The sequence below is a fragment of the Callithrix jacchus genome, chromosome 5 (assembly GCF_049354715.1).
Source record: "Callithrix jacchus isolate 240 chromosome 5, calJac240_pri, whole genome shotgun sequence".
In the NCBI taxonomy this organism is placed as follows: domain Eukaryota; kingdom Metazoa; phylum Chordata; class Mammalia; order Primates; family Cebidae; genus Callithrix; species Callithrix jacchus.
Genome location: NC_133506.1, coordinates 75,135,864 through 75,154,090, shown reverse-complemented (window position 1 = coordinate 75,154,090; position 18,227 = coordinate 75,135,864). Strand labels below are relative to the sequence as shown.

At 43.9% G+C, this 18,227-nt stretch overlaps 1 protein-coding gene across 33 annotated transcripts in view; it reads left to right on the top strand.

The window, feature by feature from the left end:
- The first annotated feature begins 3,461 nt into the window (after nucleotides 1-3,461).
- Nucleotides 3,462-18,227, top strand: part of MYH10 (myosin heavy chain 10) — a 153,136-nt gene continuing 138,370 nt past the window's right edge. For 6 of the 33 annotated variants that reach the window (XM_078373014.1, XM_078373004.1, XM_078373012.1 and 3 more), the window contains exons 1-2: nucleotides 4,102-4,169; nucleotides 11,676-12,051. In XM_078373014.1, the coding sequence (XP_078229140.1) occupies nucleotides 11,707-12,051 (345 nt within the window). In that variant the 5' untranslated portion in view covers nucleotides 4,102-4,169; nucleotides 11,676-11,706. The other 27 variants (XM_017972297.4, XM_008996540.5, XM_017972296.4 and 24 more) reach the window with 6 other exon arrangements.

Genomic DNA, 18,227 nt, shown 5'->3' with positions numbered 1-18,227 from the left:
CTGCCTCCTGGTTTCAAGTGATTCTCCTGCCTCAGCCTCCCAAATAGCTGAATTATAGGCATGCACCACATCTGGCTAATTTTGTATTTTTAGTAGAGATGGGATTTCTCCATGTTGGTCAGGCTGGTCTTGAACTCCTGACCTCAGGTGATCCACCCACCTCGGCTTCCCAAAGTGCTGTGATTACAGGCATGAGCCACCACGCCCGGCCAGGTTCCTGTTTCTCTACATCCTCACCAACATTTGTTATTGTCCATCTTTTCTATTATAATTATTTCAGTAGATGTGAAGTGGGATCTTATTGCGGTTTTTCTGTTGTTTCTTGTTGGTATTCGTTTGTTTGTTTTTGAGACATGGTCTCACTCTGTTGCCTAGACTGGATTGCAGTGGAGCCATCTCGGCTCACTCCAATCTGGGTTCAAGTGATTCTCCTGCCTCAGCTTCCCGAGTAGCTGAGATTACAGGTGCCCACCATGACACCCAGCTACTTTTTGTATTTTCAGTAGAGATGGGGTTTCACCATCTTGATCAGGCTGCTCTTGAACTCCTAACCTCAAGTGATCCACCCACCCAGGCTCCCAAAGTGCTGGGATTATAGTACTGGGATGAGCCACCTCGCCCGGCCTTCATTGCGGTTTTGATTTGCATTTCCCTAATTGCTAATGATGTGGGATAGTACTTGATTTTTAAATGTTGGAATTCTTTTTTTTTTAATGTTATATATCAGTCCTGTACAGATGGAACAAAACAAGTTCATGAGCTGGAACTGGCCTGAGGGAACAAATGTGGACTTCTGACCTAGACCTTGCAGAACAATGGTCTGTGAACTTTTTCTTTTGGAGATAAAAGCAGCCTAGACTGACAGCAAAAATTACTATATAGAGAGAAGAGAAATATTTCTCAGTCTTCTGTAATAAACACGTACACTAACAAAAAAGGATAATTTTCAAAAAGGACAATTTTCAATCTATTCATAATGCCACTTTTTTTTTTTTTGTACGGGAAATCATTATGCCACTTTTTCATGAACGAGTCTTTTAGGTTTATATTTGATTCCCCTTTTTAGAGATGAGGTTAAGTAATTTGTGAAAGGCAAAGTTGGATTCAAAGCCAGGTCTATCTGCTTCTAAATCTTGAGCTTTCCTCATCGAGATGGCAGCAGATTCTGGAATGAAGTTACATGGGTGGAACTGGAGTCAGAAGTGGCTGCCTGGGATAGATGACAGATACATAGTTGGGCTAGGTGTTGGGAGCAAGAGTGAGGAAGGAATCAAAGAGATTTCAAGAGCAGTTTCGTCCACAAAGAGAAGTTGAGAAGAGAGAGTTTGAGTGTTGGTAAAGGGATACAGAAGAAAATAGGTTTGGGCCAGGTGCGGTGGCTCATGCCTGTAATCCCAGCACTTTAGGAGGCCGAGGCAAGTGGATCATGAGGTCAGGAGTTCAAGACCAGCCTGGCCAAGATGGTGAAACCCTGTCTCTACTAAAATTACAAAAATTAGCCAGGTGTGGTGATACGCACCTGTAATCCCAGCTACCCAGGAGGCTGAGGCAGGAGAATCGCTTGAACCCAGGAGGCGGAGGGTGCAGTGAGCCGAGATCATGCCATTGCACTACAGCCTGGGCAACAGAGTGAGACTCCATATCAAAAAAAAAAAAAAAAAGGAAGAAGAAGAAGAAAATGGGTTTGGTACCTATGGCTTTTGCAGTGTCCCTCTCATCCAAGCAGTTGGAAATATAGGGCCTAAGTGTCAGAGAGCCACCAGAGGGAGAGATACATTTGGGGATATTCTCTTTATTACTAATTTTTCATCAAGACTAATATTTTTATGGTGTTTAATTCTGGTGAACTTCCTGCCCTCCTCTTCTGATAGTCCACTGAGTTTGTGTTAAAATGATGTAAAAGTTTTAAAATTATGAGAAACCACGAACTCTGTGGCTTACAGGATTATTTGTGAGCAGATGCACTAAGCACAGAACATTGCACTGAGAAATGACTTCATGGCTGACAAAGTTGAGACTCAGGCCTTAGAGGGGGAGTCATTGGTCTTCTCTAAACACATTTTAAAATTCAGAAGAACAATATCATTCAGATATTTTGTAAAGTTAATTTATACTCCATGTGCAGGCTGCATTAGAAGGACAGACCATGGCTTAACGCGGTGGCTCACGCCTGTAATCCTGGCACTTTGGGAGGCCGAGGCAGGTGAATCACCTGAGGTCAGGAGTTTGAGACCAGCCTGACCAACATGGAGAAACCCCATCTCTACTAAAAATACAAAAAATTAGCTGTATGTAGTGGCACATGCCTGTAATTCCAGCTACTTGGGAGGTTGAGGCAGGAGAAGCGCTTGAACCCGGGAGGTTGCAGTGAGCTGAGATGACACCATTTCACTCCAGCCTGAGAAGCAAGAGCAAAACTGTCTCCAAGAGGAAAAAAAAAAAAAAAAAGACAAACCTCTTCATGGAGAGTCACAAGACACCTGGATACGGGGTAGTGCCCCAGCAGGCAGGTGGGGGTGAAGGACCAGATGCAGCAGGACAAAGGACAATACAGAGCCTGATTCGGATTTCCCCAGGAAGGACTCTGCACTCAGCTGCCTTCGAGCCTCTTCTGAATTCCACCGACCCTTCCTTATCACTTCCTGCCTTGTTTCGTTTTTTGCTTAATTCACTTTTTGCCAAACAAGACATTTCCTAGGCTTAGGCAAACACATCATTATCACACGTACTAAAATGCACCCATAGCCTATATTAATAACGGATTAATAACTGCATCTTGCTGTACATTTTTATGATCTTGATTTTCAGGTTATGGATGAACAAATAATTCATTTTGTCCATGTGATTGACTTTATTATTTTTATATATAATTATGTAAGAGTTATGTTGCCCTTGTCTAGGTTCTGCAGACATTTCATTAAATTTTGTTCACTTTGATTTTTCCAGTTTCCTTTCCTTATTTTGGGGCTACCGTCTCTCAAGTCTCAAATGTTTTCATGGGCCCAAGAGGATATGACAGCGCTGCAAGAATCCAGCTTTACATTCCTAAGAACCTGTCACAGCCCCTCTCACGTAGGGAGCTCTGATTAACGAATGCAGGAGCAAAGGAACGAGTGAATGAATATGAATAAAGTTTCTTCCAAATCTTCTCTCCAAGGTCGGTTCTCCTCATTCTTTTGGAATCTCAGCCTTGCCTGGAGATTGGGCAGGAGAGCCTCTCGCCCCACTAACACCAAAACTGCGGCCTTGGAGGACAGTATCCGGTGCCCGGCCGACCCTGCAGAGTCAGCCCGGGGCCCGGGTCGGGACAAGTGGCCGCAGCGGTGCGCGGCCAGAGCCCGGGCAAGGCCTGTGCGCATGGGCGGAGCGGTGCCCTCCCCCGCGTTCCCTTCCCCTCTGCAGGTGAGTCGCAGCGACGCGGCCCCCACCCCGCGCAGCCCTGGGGGTGACGTCAGGCCTCTGTACCGCGCTCCGCCCCGCCCCTGCAGGCAGCGCAGGGGGCCCACGATTCCACGGTGGAACCCCGTCCTGTTGCGGTAGATGCCAGACGCCGCAAGCAAAGGCGGCGACAGGGCGCTGGAGTGTGCTGCGAAGGCTGCCCGACGCTAGAACGAGGAGCGTGCAGTCAGAGCGCGGAGCTCCTGCTGCGGACCACCTGCCCTGCGGTTCGCACAGCGGTGTCAGCGCAGCGCGCCTACAGCCGCAGGGTCCGCACCCGCCGCCTCCGGGGATCGCCGGGCGCCCAGCCAGCCTCAGCTGTCCATCTACGCACGAGCCAGCCAATCGCGCGCCACTGCCCCGGCCGCACCTCCCGGAGCCTATGACGGGCGTAAGAGCCAGCCTATGAGATTGGGGCCTTTGTGGACAGGACTAGGAGCGGGAGCCAATGAGCATCATTCCAGGTGGGTGGAGGGAGCCTGGCTCGGGAAGGTAGCTTCGTTCGGGTTGCTAACGTCTTCCCTTGGAGATGGGCGCGCAAACCGACCAGTGGGTCTGGGGGCGGCGGTGATGGGCGTGGAGCTGGCCCAATGAGGGTGGGGGTGGGTGGGGCAGCCTCGAGCCGCAGTGCTAAAGGAGCCCGGCGGAGGCAGCGGTGGGTTTGGGACTGAGGTGCTGGATCAGTGGTCGCTGCTGGGGACGTGCGCCGGCGCCACCATCTTCGGCTGAAGGTGAGAGGTGCGGCTGCCCGAGTCCGAGTGCACCGCCCAGGGTGCGGGGACAGTTTGTGGAGGGAGTAATGGATCCCGGGCTGAAGGGCCCGGGCGGTTCTGGAGGGCAGGAACGAGGCCGAAGCGGTAGCTGGGGAAGACAGAGGGACTTCTCAGCTGTAGGATTTGTGCTGCGGTAACCTTAATTTCGTTTGAGCAGGGTCCTGGGGGGGGGGCAGTGGGACCCCAGTGGGTGGAGATGGAGAGACTCCTGGAGGGGCGGGGAATGAGGTCCTTGTGAGACCCCTACTGGGATCAGGGCCTGGGTGTGCGGGAGGGCGACCCCTGGGGGGCTGGGGATGGAGATCTTGGGGTGGGGACGTGAGGACCAGGTCTTTGGTGTGTGGAATCCCTAGGGGCGCGAAGTCGGGGAGCTAGTGTCCCGGCGGAGGTCTCGACGTGCCCTGCGAGCCAGTGTCTGCTTCCCAGGAGGGGAGGGGATTCTAGTGGGGCTGGAAAGCGCAGTCCGGGCGGTGGGGTCGTGCTGGACAGGAAGGACCCCTGAGTGGGTTGCTGGGTGGGTTAGACCCGGCGGGACCGGGCCCCCCTGAGCGCCAGAGGGGTTCACCGAGGGCTTGGAAGGCGGGCGGCGCGCGCCAGACCGGTAGGTGGAGGCACCGGAGGGCATAAGCTCTGCACGGCCGGGGGAGCGCGCGGCGGGTGAGGGGCTCCGGAGCCGGCCGCGGGCCTGGGGAGGGTCGGACTCCGCAGACGCGGGGGAAGGAGCACGGGATGGGGGCGTCCTGACGCGCCCTCGGTGGAGCGCCTAGTCAGGGGGTGGACGCCCGGCGAGGCCCGGTCGGTTTGGAGCGGGGGCGAGGCGGGAAATGTGGCGGGGCGCGCTGCAGCAGGACGGCCGGGGGGAGGGTCAGTCCTTGCCTCGGGATTCCTTTATTGTGTAAGCGAGCTGGGCATGGCTCGCCGCAGTCTCTTCATTGCCTTCTGCAGTTGGGGGTCACACCCTGATCCCATAAAATCGGACTGGAATTGGGTCGGAGGGAAGTGGAAGCCGCAGAGTCCTGGCATTTGCGGGGTCTTTGTGGGCCTGTGGTGGGCGGATGCGGCCCTGGGACGCTGGAGGCCCCCAGCCAGGCCTGCTTGGAACTAGGGCCTTAGGAAGGAGGTTGGCGACTCGGCGGGCAGACCCGAGCTGGTGAGGTTTGGGTAACGTGGCCTCTGCCGCCAGCCGTTATCTCTGTTTCTTAGGGCCTCTGCAGCTCCCTTCAAGATCACTGCGGTGGATGGAAGGGGGGGGGTGGTGGGCTGGGGTGGGGTAGGGGAAAGCAGGCGGGGTAGATGCAGACTGCAGATGAAACAAAGACTGCTGTTTTCGCTGAATAATGTAATACCAAACATAATACTTTGGCTTTGCTGAGATTTTGTTTTTTAACGTTGAAACTGAGGATTCTTTGAGTCAGGTTTAATTATTCTTGATGGTATCTCACTCTGGAAAACTTTATAATCTTTTTATTGTTTTATCTCCTTCATCAATCTGCCTTTATTAATTCTTCTTTGAGTCCCTTGCTTTTGATGTTTAATTATGCCCAGTCTGTCTCGGGTTCTGGAAAAGTGGCCATTTTATGCATCTCCCTACTTCTGCATCTTAAATTGAGTTCTTCCCCGTCCTTATCTGGAGAAAGCATATGGTATAATTGTACGATATAGCAAGAGCTTTGGCAGCAGAAGGATGTGACCCCTGAGAGCCTGGCTTTTCATTTGGGCTCCTTAGGGAAATTATTACAATGAAGGCAGCCGGGATGGAAGGTGAGATGGAGGAAATTTTGAAGGGCACGTTGTAGGGTGGAAGACTATATGCTTCAGTGGTTTATGTACTTTATCACATGAGGAATTAAAAGTTCCTGGCATAGGATTCTAGTTTTGGAAATATTTAACACAGTATAGAGATATTAATTGGGAGACGGGGCAGGCCATGAGTAGCAATAGTGGCCTTTTGCGTTTGGTTTGTGTTTGTGATCATTGGGTTAAGCAGAATTTTGATAAATTAGCAGACTTGTCCTGCCCTGTAATATAAGTGACCTCGTGGTAGCAGTACACAAATTGGGACAGTTTTGTTTTAGCTCATCTGTTATAGATGGATGCTCTGTCATGGCTAATTTATCCATCCTTCTTGTTTGCCTTTCTATATGCAGGCTGTTCATAAAATTGAATTGTTTGCCTCTGTCCACACTTACAGTAGGGGCTGGGAGGGGGCTGAAAAGTTTGCTGGGTGGCATTTCATTGGAAGTGAAAAATGACCTGGGGGTGGAGCCTCAGGGGTGTGTGTTTCAAACCACTGAGGGATGAGAACTTCGGCTCTGTAGGGGGCTAATTCATACACAGATAGATGATTTCATTATAATTGGGCAGCAATTTCAGATGACACCAGTGTCCCTCTGACTATCTTTATGTCTGCTAACAAAAATATTCCTGTTTATTGTTATTTCCCCTAAGTTATGGGTATCTTTTTCTGTAAAATATAAAACCTTTGCCAGATTATTCATTGGCTAAACCATAATTGATTGGGTTTTTATTTAGTAGAAAGGTAGTATATAGCATTGTACACTACATGCCCTTCAAAATTTCCTCCATGTCACCTTCCATCATTGTAGCATGTACTCTGGAGCTGAACTCTGAATTTAATCCCAGCTCTGCTCCTTATTAGCTGTGTGCCCTTGGGCTGGTGATTGGCTTTCTCTATACCTCAGGTTCCTCATCTGTAAAATGGAGATATTAATAGTACCTACCTCATAGGGCTGTTGTGAGGATTAAGGGTTTATATATGTACACCTCCTAGAATAGTGACTGGCCTTAATTAGTGATATATGACAATGGTATCCGCTGTTTTAAAAATCATAGTGTTGTCCTTTCAGCAAAGCAAAGCACTGGTGAGTATACCACCACTCGGTATACTGTGAAACTCCGGTTATTATCCACACTGGGTACCAAATATACAATGGAGTGAAATAAATGTATTTGACAATCACAATTGAAGAATTAAACTAAACAAAATATCTTCAATGGTCTCATGAACTCTATCAGTTAAACAATAATATGAGCAGTTACCACCTGCAAAGCCCTGTGTGCAACGCAGGGTAGGGTAAGAAGAAAGTCAGGAGAACAGTACAAAATGTTAGGAGGAGGAAAAGGATTAAATTGCCACATTGACCTGAAAAGAACTTCTGAAAGGATGGCATTTGGGTCAGGAGTTGGAGGAATAATAGGTTTTGGTTGTGGAGAAGTTGAATTTCACTGTGAGGGTTGGGACCATTCAGGTTAATACTGATCAATAGGTACAGATCCCCTGTTATATACCAGGGACTAGACAAAATGCTCAAGATACAGTAAGGAACAGACAACTATTCTCATAGTGTTTAATTGGAGAAGAATCTGGAAAAGTGAAAGCAATTGGTAATCCTACCACCCAGTAAAGACCCAATGAGTATTTGTTCCATTAAAAAAAAAAAAATACACACGTGTATGTAATTTTCCCAAAATTGGGAACATACTGTGTAATTATACTTTTGTGTTCTAAATTTGGTTAAAAAAATTAAATTGCAAGCATTTCCCCACCTAGAAAAAGTACTGTAAATTTAAGATGTCCTAGTTTGATAAAATAATTTTGAGATATGTGATCTACTTTTTCTAGACCTGTTCTAGAAGTTATTTGTTAAATTATTCTAATTTATAGTCACCTGCTAAATTTAAGCATTTAATTACATGTCCAGTGTAAAATTAAAGAAGTGTGTGCGTGTCCAGTGACAGCAAGACAGTTTCTTAAGTGCTCCGTAGGATATGCAGTTTATACCTGCTAAGAATAGTAACTTGTTATATTTTGTTATAGTTGGACATTTTCTTTCAATAGATTCTGTCCTTCTAAAAGGTGGAGTGTGTATCCCATTATTTGACCTCAAATTTATCTAGGATGTTTCCCACATCCAACTCATGCCTCCTTTCTTCTTTTTTTTTTTTTAAGTTTTATTTTACTTATTATTATTTTGAGACAGGGTCTCATTCTGTTGCTCAGGCTGGAGTGCAGTGGTGTAATTTTCGACTCACCGCAGTGTCTCCCTCCTGGGCTCAAATGATCTTCCCACCTCACCCTCCCAAATAACTGGGATGACAGGCATGTGCCACCAAGCCCAGCTAATTTTTTGTAGAGACAGGGTTTTGCCATGTTGCCCAGGCTGGTCTTGAACACCTGGACTCAAGCGATCTACCTGCCTCAGCCTCCCAAAGTGCTGGGATTACCTACCTGGCCTCCTTTCTTCTTACAAGTGTGCAATGTTTAAGTTGGAAAGAGAAGACCTGTTAATAGTGTTATTAGACCAGTCCCTAGAGGTAAAGGGCTTTTGAAACTATTATGCAGAATGTATGTGTACCCATGAATGTTTTCTGTATTGCACTCTCCCAAGAGGATGCCTTAGAAGACGAATGCAAGTTTAGGTATAAAATGTGTTAACAGTTTTACTGGCATAGAAGTTTTAATAATAATCATGTTTGTGTGGTTTTTTTTTTTTTTTTGGTTTCATCTTATTTTGCGATTTTTGTTTTATCCAAGTCTATAATCTTGAAGACATCAGCATATTATTTAAATTGTTATTAATTAGTCTAGAATTTGACTTTCAACCTCTTTTTCTACTCTAACACACCTGCTGGTAGCAGTGGCTCACCATGGCAACCACAGAACTTGGGAGCAATGGTTGTCAAATGTGGCCGGGGACCAGCAGTGGCAGCAGCATCTGGGAACTTGTTAGAAATGCAAATTCTCAGACTCAGGCTGGACGCAGTGGCTCATGCTTGTAATCCCAGAGATTTGGGAGGCTATGGTGGGTGGATCACCTGAGGTCAGGAGTTCAACACCAGCTTGGCCAACATGGCCTTATCTGTACTAGAAATACAAAAATTAGCTGGGCATAGCGTTGTGTGCCTGTAATCCCAGCTACTTAGGAGGCTGAGGCAGAAGAATCACTGGAGCCTGGAAGGTAGAGGTTACAGTGAGCTGAGATTACACCATTGCACTCCAGCCTGGGCAACAGAGCAAGACTCCGTCTCAAAAAAAAAAAAAAAGAAAGAAAGAAAGAAAAGAAAAGAAATGCAAATTCTCAGGCTCAGGCTGGGCATGGTAGCTCACTCTTGTAATCCTAGGACTTTGGGAGGCTGAGGTGGGCAGATCACGTGAGGTCAGCAGTTCAAGACCAGCCTGGCCAACATGGTGAAACCCTGTCTCTACTAAAAATACAAAAATTAGCTGGGCGTGGTGGCATGTGCCTGGTGCCTGTAATCCCAGCTACTTGGGAGGCTGAGGCAGGAGAATCACTTGAACCTGGGAGGTGGAGGTTGCAGTGAGCCGAGATCATGTCCACTGGACTCCAGCCTGGGCAGCAGAGTGAAAGTCTATCTCAAAAAACAAACAAAAACTTCTCAGGCTCTACCCTGTACCTACTAAATCAGGAACTCTGGGATAGAACCCAGCAATCTGTATTTTAATAAACCCTCTAGGTGGTGCAAATGCATGCCAGAATTTGACAGCGGCTACTCTAGAGGGTGAGTTTTTATAATGCGTTACATTGTAATGGTAATTTCTGAAGAATCTTAGCTATTTGGTTCTAGTAAATTATTTTTTGAAATTTATTTGTTTATTTTTGTTTGTTTGTTTGTTTGTTTTTGAGGCTAGTCTTGCTCTGTCATCCAGGCTGGAGTTCAGTGGCACGATCTCAGCTTATTATAACCTCTGCCTTCCAGGTTCAAGCAATTCTTCTGTCTCAGCCTCCTAAATAGCTGGGATTACAGGAACTCATCACCACGCCTGACTAAGATTTTGGTATTTTTAGTGGAGACAGGATTTCCCCATGTTGGCTAGGCTGGTCTCGAACTCCTGACCTCAGGTGATCCACCCACCTTGGCCTCCCAAAGTGCTGGGATTACAGGAGTGAGCCACTGCACCCGGCCAGTTCCAGCAAATTATTATTAGGGGTTAAAGGGCTGGAATGTGTAACCACTGTCAGTGATTCTCTTTTAGGATACAGATAGAGCCCTTTAGAATCTAGAGAAAGTTATAGCACATATATGCACACGCTAAGTGCATATAATATTTTTATACCATTTCAGGGATTTCATTGAACTTGAGATTAACTGATGGACTCAAGAAGCTCTTAACAACCTTAGACTACTTTATGATTTCCTCTTCCCTACAAAGAACCCCTAGCATTTTGGTTAGAGGAGTGGAGTGGAGGGAGGGGAGAAGTGGGGATTTGATAGAGCAAGAGTAGGTACTCAGTTGGCTTCTTCTGTTGATTTGAATGAAGTCATGGAAACCATGCCTATGAAATTTTTAATAACCTGGAATTTGGAGTAACAGCGAAAATGTTTTAAGTTGGTATCAAATCCCAAAAAGATCCTGTCAGGCAGTCATGATGAGTCACATCAGAAAGATGAGTGATGGATGTAAGTCCTGCCATTTGGTTCAAAAAGCCAGTGCACAAGTAGAGGAGGGGATGTAGCTTAGCCACAGAGTGATGGAGCTTTCTCTGCCAGCCCTTTGTGAGCCAATGGTAAATGGATACTAAGTAAACAACTAGGTCTTGAGATGCATTAATTGCAGATGTCATAGAACCAGTACTTTCCTCAATGTGGCCAAGATTGTAGATGGGTCCTTTTTCTTCTGCACTGGTCAGACCATATCTGGGCTCTGATGTTTGCTTCTGGACCACACACTTTAGAGGGAAGACAAGCATGTTGGAGTCTTTTAGGCGGGAGATCAGGCAGGAGAAGGAGTGTTGGTGAATGAGGGGTGTAGTAGCTGCAGGGTGAGAATGGAGGCCTGAACAGCTACCATGACAAATTCAAAAGGCTGTCGTGTGAAGCCAAGTTATGCTTGTCTTTTATGGCCCCAGTTGATCACATTAAGACCTCATGGGGCCATAGAAAAGCTATCGGGAGATTAATTTGGGGTATTCATAAGAAGAGCTTTAAGTCTGTTATCTGAGGGTAGAATGGGAGGCATGTTTTAGATTCTTTAGATTCTTTACTCTTCTGACAATCATGTGTTTTTGTAGCTATTTCCTTGTGGGCATATTAATTCTGGTACTACTTCATGAACCTTTTATTATCCATCTGTGTTTTATTTTTTTCCCTTTTTAACTCCCTGTTTAATTTGTGGTGAGGGTGAAAGAGGAGATGAAGAAAAACAAAAGGTCAACCTGTAACTTTGCCTTTTTTCTTCTGCTTTTTCTTTTCAGCCCTCAGTAATTGAGGGCAAACCCATCAGACAACCAGAGTCATAATTTGTGGTCACCCCTGAAATTTACCTTGGAAACTCGGTTAGTATGGCTGCAAAGAGGTATACCCCAGCTCCTTAACACAGAGTTAATGCTTACTCTAAGGTTTTAAGTTTCTTAGAAAAGAAAAACCTGTAAATTTGTTTATATTTCTTAAACATCTAACTTTGCCCTCTTCCTCTTCTCCTAGAGGCGATTGCTCTTGGATCCTTCCATTTACAATGGCACAGAGAACTGGACTTGAGGATCCAGAGAGGTATCTCTTTGTGGACAGGGCTGTCATCTACAACCCTGCCACTCAAGCTGATTGGACAGCTAAAAAGCTAGTGTGGATTCCATCAGAACGCCATGGTTTTGAGGCAGCTAGTATCAAAGAAGAACGGGGAGATGAAGTTATGGTGGAGTTGGCAGAGAATGGAAAGAAAGCGATGGTCAACAAAGATGATATTCAGAAGATGAACCCACCTAAGTTTTCCAAGGTGGAGGATATGGCAGAATTGACATGCTTGAATGAAGCTTCCGTTTTACATAATCTGAAGGATCGCTACTATTCAGGACTTATCTATGTAAGTATTTCTTCCAAATAATACTTCATGTGAAGTGGTGGCTAGGAATTATGTAAATTATACATCTTGCCATAATCAAATGAGAATGTGGAATACCCAAACTCTCTGTTTAACATTTCTATTTCTATTTACCATAGAAAGATTTGTTGCTTGGTTATCCAAGTATTGCTTTTCTTTGAATCTTAACACATTCAATTTAAATAATACAGTTTGCAATTACATATAATAAAATGGTATTTGAAGACTTTCGTGGTGGTGCTCTGGAGCCTAATAAGGTAGGAGAGAGCATGTAGCAGGAAGACTAGAAGGTTTAATAAGGTAAAGAGAATTGTATTAATAGGATGCAGACAGTAAAACGGTAGAAAATCAAGTGCATACCCAAGAGTATAAAGTAGAGGGGCTGTAAGTTTAGAAATTTCAGTGGACAGCGTGAACAACTTCACTAGATGTAGAATATAGAAGTAGGAAAGATGAATGCTGAGATTTTTAAGAGGAAATAGTTCAGGGTAAGATTGAGGCTGGCTGGGGTTGTCCTGTAGTTAGCAGCTGACATGTATGTTGCAGTCACTGACTATGTAGAAGAAGTTACTGAAAATAATAAGGGATAAGATAGAAAAAATGTAAGCCAGATACTAAAAAAAAACTAGAATGACAAAATAGGTTTGAAGGGATGGTAGACAGAGGTGGCAATGATTGAAGTAGGTGGCATGTATAAGACTTAAACTGACAATGAAGGGAAGTAGGGAGAAAAGTTGATGATCATAGTTTGAAATTAGAAAAGGGTTGTTGAATTTTACACAAGGACTGTGCAACTGAAGCTCATGATAATTCACAACTTCAGCAAATCAGAGCTAGTTTTCCCACAGAATTAGTTTAAGGACTATTTATTAAGCACCCTCTGTGCTGTAGGTGCTGGGGATAGTGCAGTGAAGAAGACAGGCCAGGTCTCTGCCTTTGTGAAATGTCTGATGAGGAAATGAAGTAGGGCAATGGAGAGAGTAAGTAGGAGAATAGCTTTCCACGATGGGTCAGTGAAGGGCTGTTTGTGAAGGTAGCATTTGAGCTGGAGTTTGACTGGTAGGAGGCAGCTAGCCATGAGAAAAGCTGAGAAAAGAATGATTCATTCATGACCTTTGCCAGAGTAGTTTCAGCCAAGCCTGATGGATCTCCCTTATTTTCTTCTCTGTGAGATAGGAGAGTAAGAGGCCACAGGGTTGGAACAGTGGCTTTAGGAGAATGGAAAGGCTTAGGAGCAACCCTTTTCCAATTTCAGACTAAGCCAGGGATACGGAAGCAACTGAAGAGTGGCATTGAGAGTCCAGCTGAGACTGAGTAACCACATGTAGGGTGACTGCAGTTTTGTCTGGCTGTGTGATTTTGCCAGACTGTGGGAGTGCCCTACTGTGGGGGGCTTTGGATCTCCATTGCTACCACAGTGAGAAAGGGATTCAGTGGCCGTCTTTGGAGTCTTCGTTCTATAGGAGTGGGAGTCTGAATGGGAGGGGGCTGATGGATCAAGGCCTGGAGGTTTTAAGAATGTTGATGAACAGGGATAATGGGAGTGAAGGAGTGAGAAAACTGCAAAACTGGGAGGTTATGGTCAGATTGTAATGTTGACATGTAAGATTTGAGAGGTAGAATGGTTTCAGAGAAAGCCGATTGCAGTACTTTGTGCAGGTATGGAAATGTGATGTCACCATCAAAAGCTGTGCAGTGTGGAGAGGAGCCAGGCTGCCTTTCTGCCAGCCTTCACCTTGATTTCCTACACTGGCAGTTGGAGGTACTTGCAAAGGGAGCTAAGTAGAAAAGGAATGAAAGAAAGGACAGTTGTTTGTTTTGTTTTGTTTTGTTTTTGTTTTGCAGGCAATCCACATAATTCAGAGATTTTACAGTTATCACTTACTGAGTTTGTTGGATTTTTTTCCAGCTTAACTCATGGATGACCTGAGTGAACTTCCGAATTTCTTTTCAAAGCACAGCCTCCTTTTGCAGGAGAATCTGAGTTTTTCCTCAAAGTCTCAAGGTCACAAGCAGAGGTGGGGGTTTGGGAGGATTGTATCTTCAATTAGTTGTGTGGAGAAAGGGTTCTTAGGTTCTAGTTGGAGAACATGACTCAAAGAAGTCTCTCTCATAAAGAGGTTGGGGAGAGCCATAATTGCTTGCATTGCGATTAATAGGTATTGGGCTTTGAAATTAACCAGCCACTTGAGGTGATCAGTTGAGACACATTGATATAGATATTAGCATAACTTGGGTAGGATCTTTTTGGACGTATTTCTATAGATGAGATATAAATTTATTTAAACAAATTAGGTTGCTAGCAGGTTTAGTTTTGTTCTTTTCTTACCTTTTCGTTGGATTTATTCTCTCTGACCTCCAAATTCTCGTCATTCATTTTCATCTTCTTTCCTAATAAAACAGTTTAAAAACTGTAAATGTCTTCTCTAAAACGGTTTTAGCTCATATCACAAGTTTCTATATGTAGTATTTATTTTTATTCTTTGGTTCTAAATATTTTCTAATTTCTATAATGATTCCTTTAACTAGTGAACCACTTAAAAGTGTATTTGTAAAATTTCAAAATGTTGATTTTTAAAGGTTATCTTTTATTATTATTGATTCTTAAAATAATTATATTTCAATCAAAGAATATAGTTCCTATAGGAGACTTTTTTGTGTAGTATATTGTGAGTTTTTATGGGTGATCTATATGTGTTTGCAAAGAATGTGTATTCTCTTATTGTTAGATGTAGGGTACTATATATGGTCATTAGATTAAGCTTTTTAATTGTACTGTTTATATTTTCCATAGCCTTGCTACTTTTTGTCTGCTTATTTGTCAGTTACTGAGAAGAGAATGTTAAAAATCTTTCATTGTGTTTTATCAAAGAAGTATGCATCCCTAGATGACATAGTTGAGTTTTGCCTGCTTTTGTTTTTGATTGAGATGATGTCTTGGTCTGTCGCCCAGGCTGGAGTGTAGTGGCGTGATCTCGGCTCACTGCAACCTCTGCCTCCCAGGTTCAAGTGATTCTCCTGCCTCAGCCTCCCTAGTAGCTGGAGTTACAGGCTCAAGCCACCACACCCAGATAATATTTCATATTTTTAGTAAAGATGTGGTTTCACCATGTTGGCCAGGCTGGTCTCAAACTCCTGACCTCAAGTGATCTGCCCGCCTCAACATCCCAACGCGCTGGGATTATAGGCATGAGCCACCATGCCCGGACTAGTTTTGCTTGTTTTTGAATTTTTATATAAATGAATCTCAGACTGTGTAGTCTTTTCTGTCTTTTGTTGTTGTTGGCTTAGGATTACATTTTTAAGATTTATTCATATTATTTTATGTTGATGTAACTAGGTAGTTCGCAAAGTGTGGTCTTGACCCCCTAGGATTTCCCTGAGACCCTCTCAGGGGAGCACACAAGGTCAAAACTATTTTTATAATAATACTAATATGTCATCGGCCCTTTTCACTGTTGACATTTGTAGTGATGGTGCAAAAGCAATGATGAATAAAACTCCTGACACCTTTTCATGAATAAAGGCAGCATGCTAGTACCAAACTGCACTAGTACCATTTTATTCCTCACTGCCATTTATTGACAGTTAACAAAAAAACTGCAGTTTCACTCAAGAATGTCCTAGGTAAAGCAGGAAAAATAATTGATTTTATTAAATCTCAATCTTTGGGAACACATCTTTTTAATATTCGGTGTGACAAAATGGTAAGTATGCCTAAAGCACTTCTGATGCGTATCAGCCTATGATGGTTGCCTTGAGGTGGAGCGTGTGGGTAGTTATTGAGTTGCAAGTTAAACTTCCTACTTTTTAAATAGAGCACTGTTTTCATTTGATAGAGTGGCTGATAAACTATGGTTACTCACACAGAGGTATTTGGCGGAGGTTTTCTTGAAAATGAACTAAACGGGCCGGGCGCGGTGGCTCAAGCCTGTAATCCCAGCACTTTGGGAGGCCGAGACGGGTGGATCACGAGGTCAACATGGTAAAACCCCGTCTCTACTAAAAATACAAAAAATAAGCTGGGCATGGTGGTGCGTGCCTGTAATCCCAGCTACTCGGGAGGCTGAGGCAGGAGAATTGCCTGAACCCGGGAGGCAGAGTTTGCGGTGAGCCGAGATCGCGCCATTGCACTCCAGCCTGGGTAACAAGAGCGAAACTCCGTCTCAAAAAAAAAAAGAAAAGAAAATGAACAAAACAAGCCTGTCACTTCAAAGAAAACAACTGACTGTATTTGTTGCCAATGAGTTTTTATGTGAAAATTAGAATTTTAGGAAACTTGTATCTACAACCATGAACTTGACAGCATGTCAATACCTAAAAACCTTTCTGATGGTGATAATAATGAAAGTGAGTTTTTTTGATGTCATATAGTAAAATGTCATCATTTGAAAGACTTGCATAATTTAGTGAGCCAGTGTTCTCCAAATGACGTTGTGTATGATGGGTAAAAAGACTTATTCCACACACAAGATAAACCAGTAGATTTTGATGCAATGGAATATGAGAAGTTCACGGATAGGGTTTCAGATGCTATATTGCATCTCATCTTTAAGAAATTATCACTTGTTAAGTTTTAGTAGTATCAAAGATAAATATTCATGATTTTCTGAAAAGACTGTTCCTCTCTTTTCCAACTAAGTATCTGTAAGTCTGCTTTTCTTCATATGCTTCAGCCAAAACAACATATTACAATAGACTGAATACAGAAACACATGAAAATTGAGCTGTTTTCGATTAAGCTAGACAATAAAAGTTTTGAAAAAATATAAAATAGTGCCATTCTTCTCATTTTTATTTTGAGATACGAAGTTATTTTTCGTAAGAAATGTTATTTTTTCTTTCATTTTTTTCTTTTTTTTTTTTTGCTCCATCAAGTTACTTGTTTTCTTCTCTAAAGGAAATGTTATTTATGTTAACATGTAATGCATTATTGTTTTAGAATGAATAAATAGATATTTGTAAAACTTTATACTTTATGTGAAACAAAAGGTCTTTGCGGTCCTTAATAATTTCTAAGAGTGCAAAAAGGCCCTGAAATTTTAAAAGTTTGAGTAGTTTATTCATTTTTGTTGAAGCATAGTATTCCATTATAATATGTTTGACTCAATGAATTTATCTACCTACTCTACTGTTTTTGTTTTGTTTTCGAGACAGAGTCTCACCCTGTCGCCCAGGCTAGAGTGCATTGGCATGACCTCGGCTCACTGCAACCTCCACCTTCCAGGGTTCAAGCGATTCTCCTGCCTCAGCTTCCCGAGTAGCTGGAATTACAGGCATGCACCATCATGCGCAGCTAATTTTTTGTAGTAGAGACAGGGTTTCACTATGTTGGCGAATTTCTGACCTCAGGTGATTTACCTGCCTCTGCCTCCCAAAGTGCTGGGATTATAGGCGTGAGCCACAGCACCCAGCCCTACTCCACTGTTTTGTACGTTATTTTTTTCTGTCTTGATAATATTATGATCATTGCTTCAATGAACAGCCCTATACATATACTTGGTGTACAATAAGCATGCCTTTTTGTAAGGTGTGTAACTAGGAGTGGAATTCCTGGATGATAAGCTATGCATATCTGTAACTCATATCTTCAGCTTCTCTAGGTAATATCTGATTTAGTTGGGAGTCCCAGCAGGAAACAGAAGGCTCTCAAACGAGGTATTTGGGAGTTTAATAAAGGGTAGATTTGCAAATAATGTGGGTAGAGTTTAAAAAATAATGAGGACTAGTGCAGTATCTCAGCACTAGTGAGGGCTGAGAGCTCTTGAATGTGATGCTCTTGGTCTAGTGATGGCATCTTGGTCTTTAAAGAAGCCTCAGGAAAGAGCTGTTGCCTCAACTCAGAGAGGGTAGCTGTATGGAGAGAGCTATCTGATAGGAACTGCCTTCCTTAGAGGCATGAAATGCAGCTCATGGTGGGGAGAGAAACTGGGGAATAAATATCCTGACTTTGTCTTCTCACCCTCAGTCTCCTGCTAATGTCTCTTGTTGGCTGAACTCAGTTTGAAGGCAGAGGGGAAGGGATTTTGATGATTCTTTCCTTAGGGCCAGCTTCAGTTCCATCTGGAATTGAATATCGTATATGGTGTGATATTCCCCCCCGCATATGGCTATCCAGTTGACTCAGTGCCATTTACTGAAACATAATCATTTCTCCA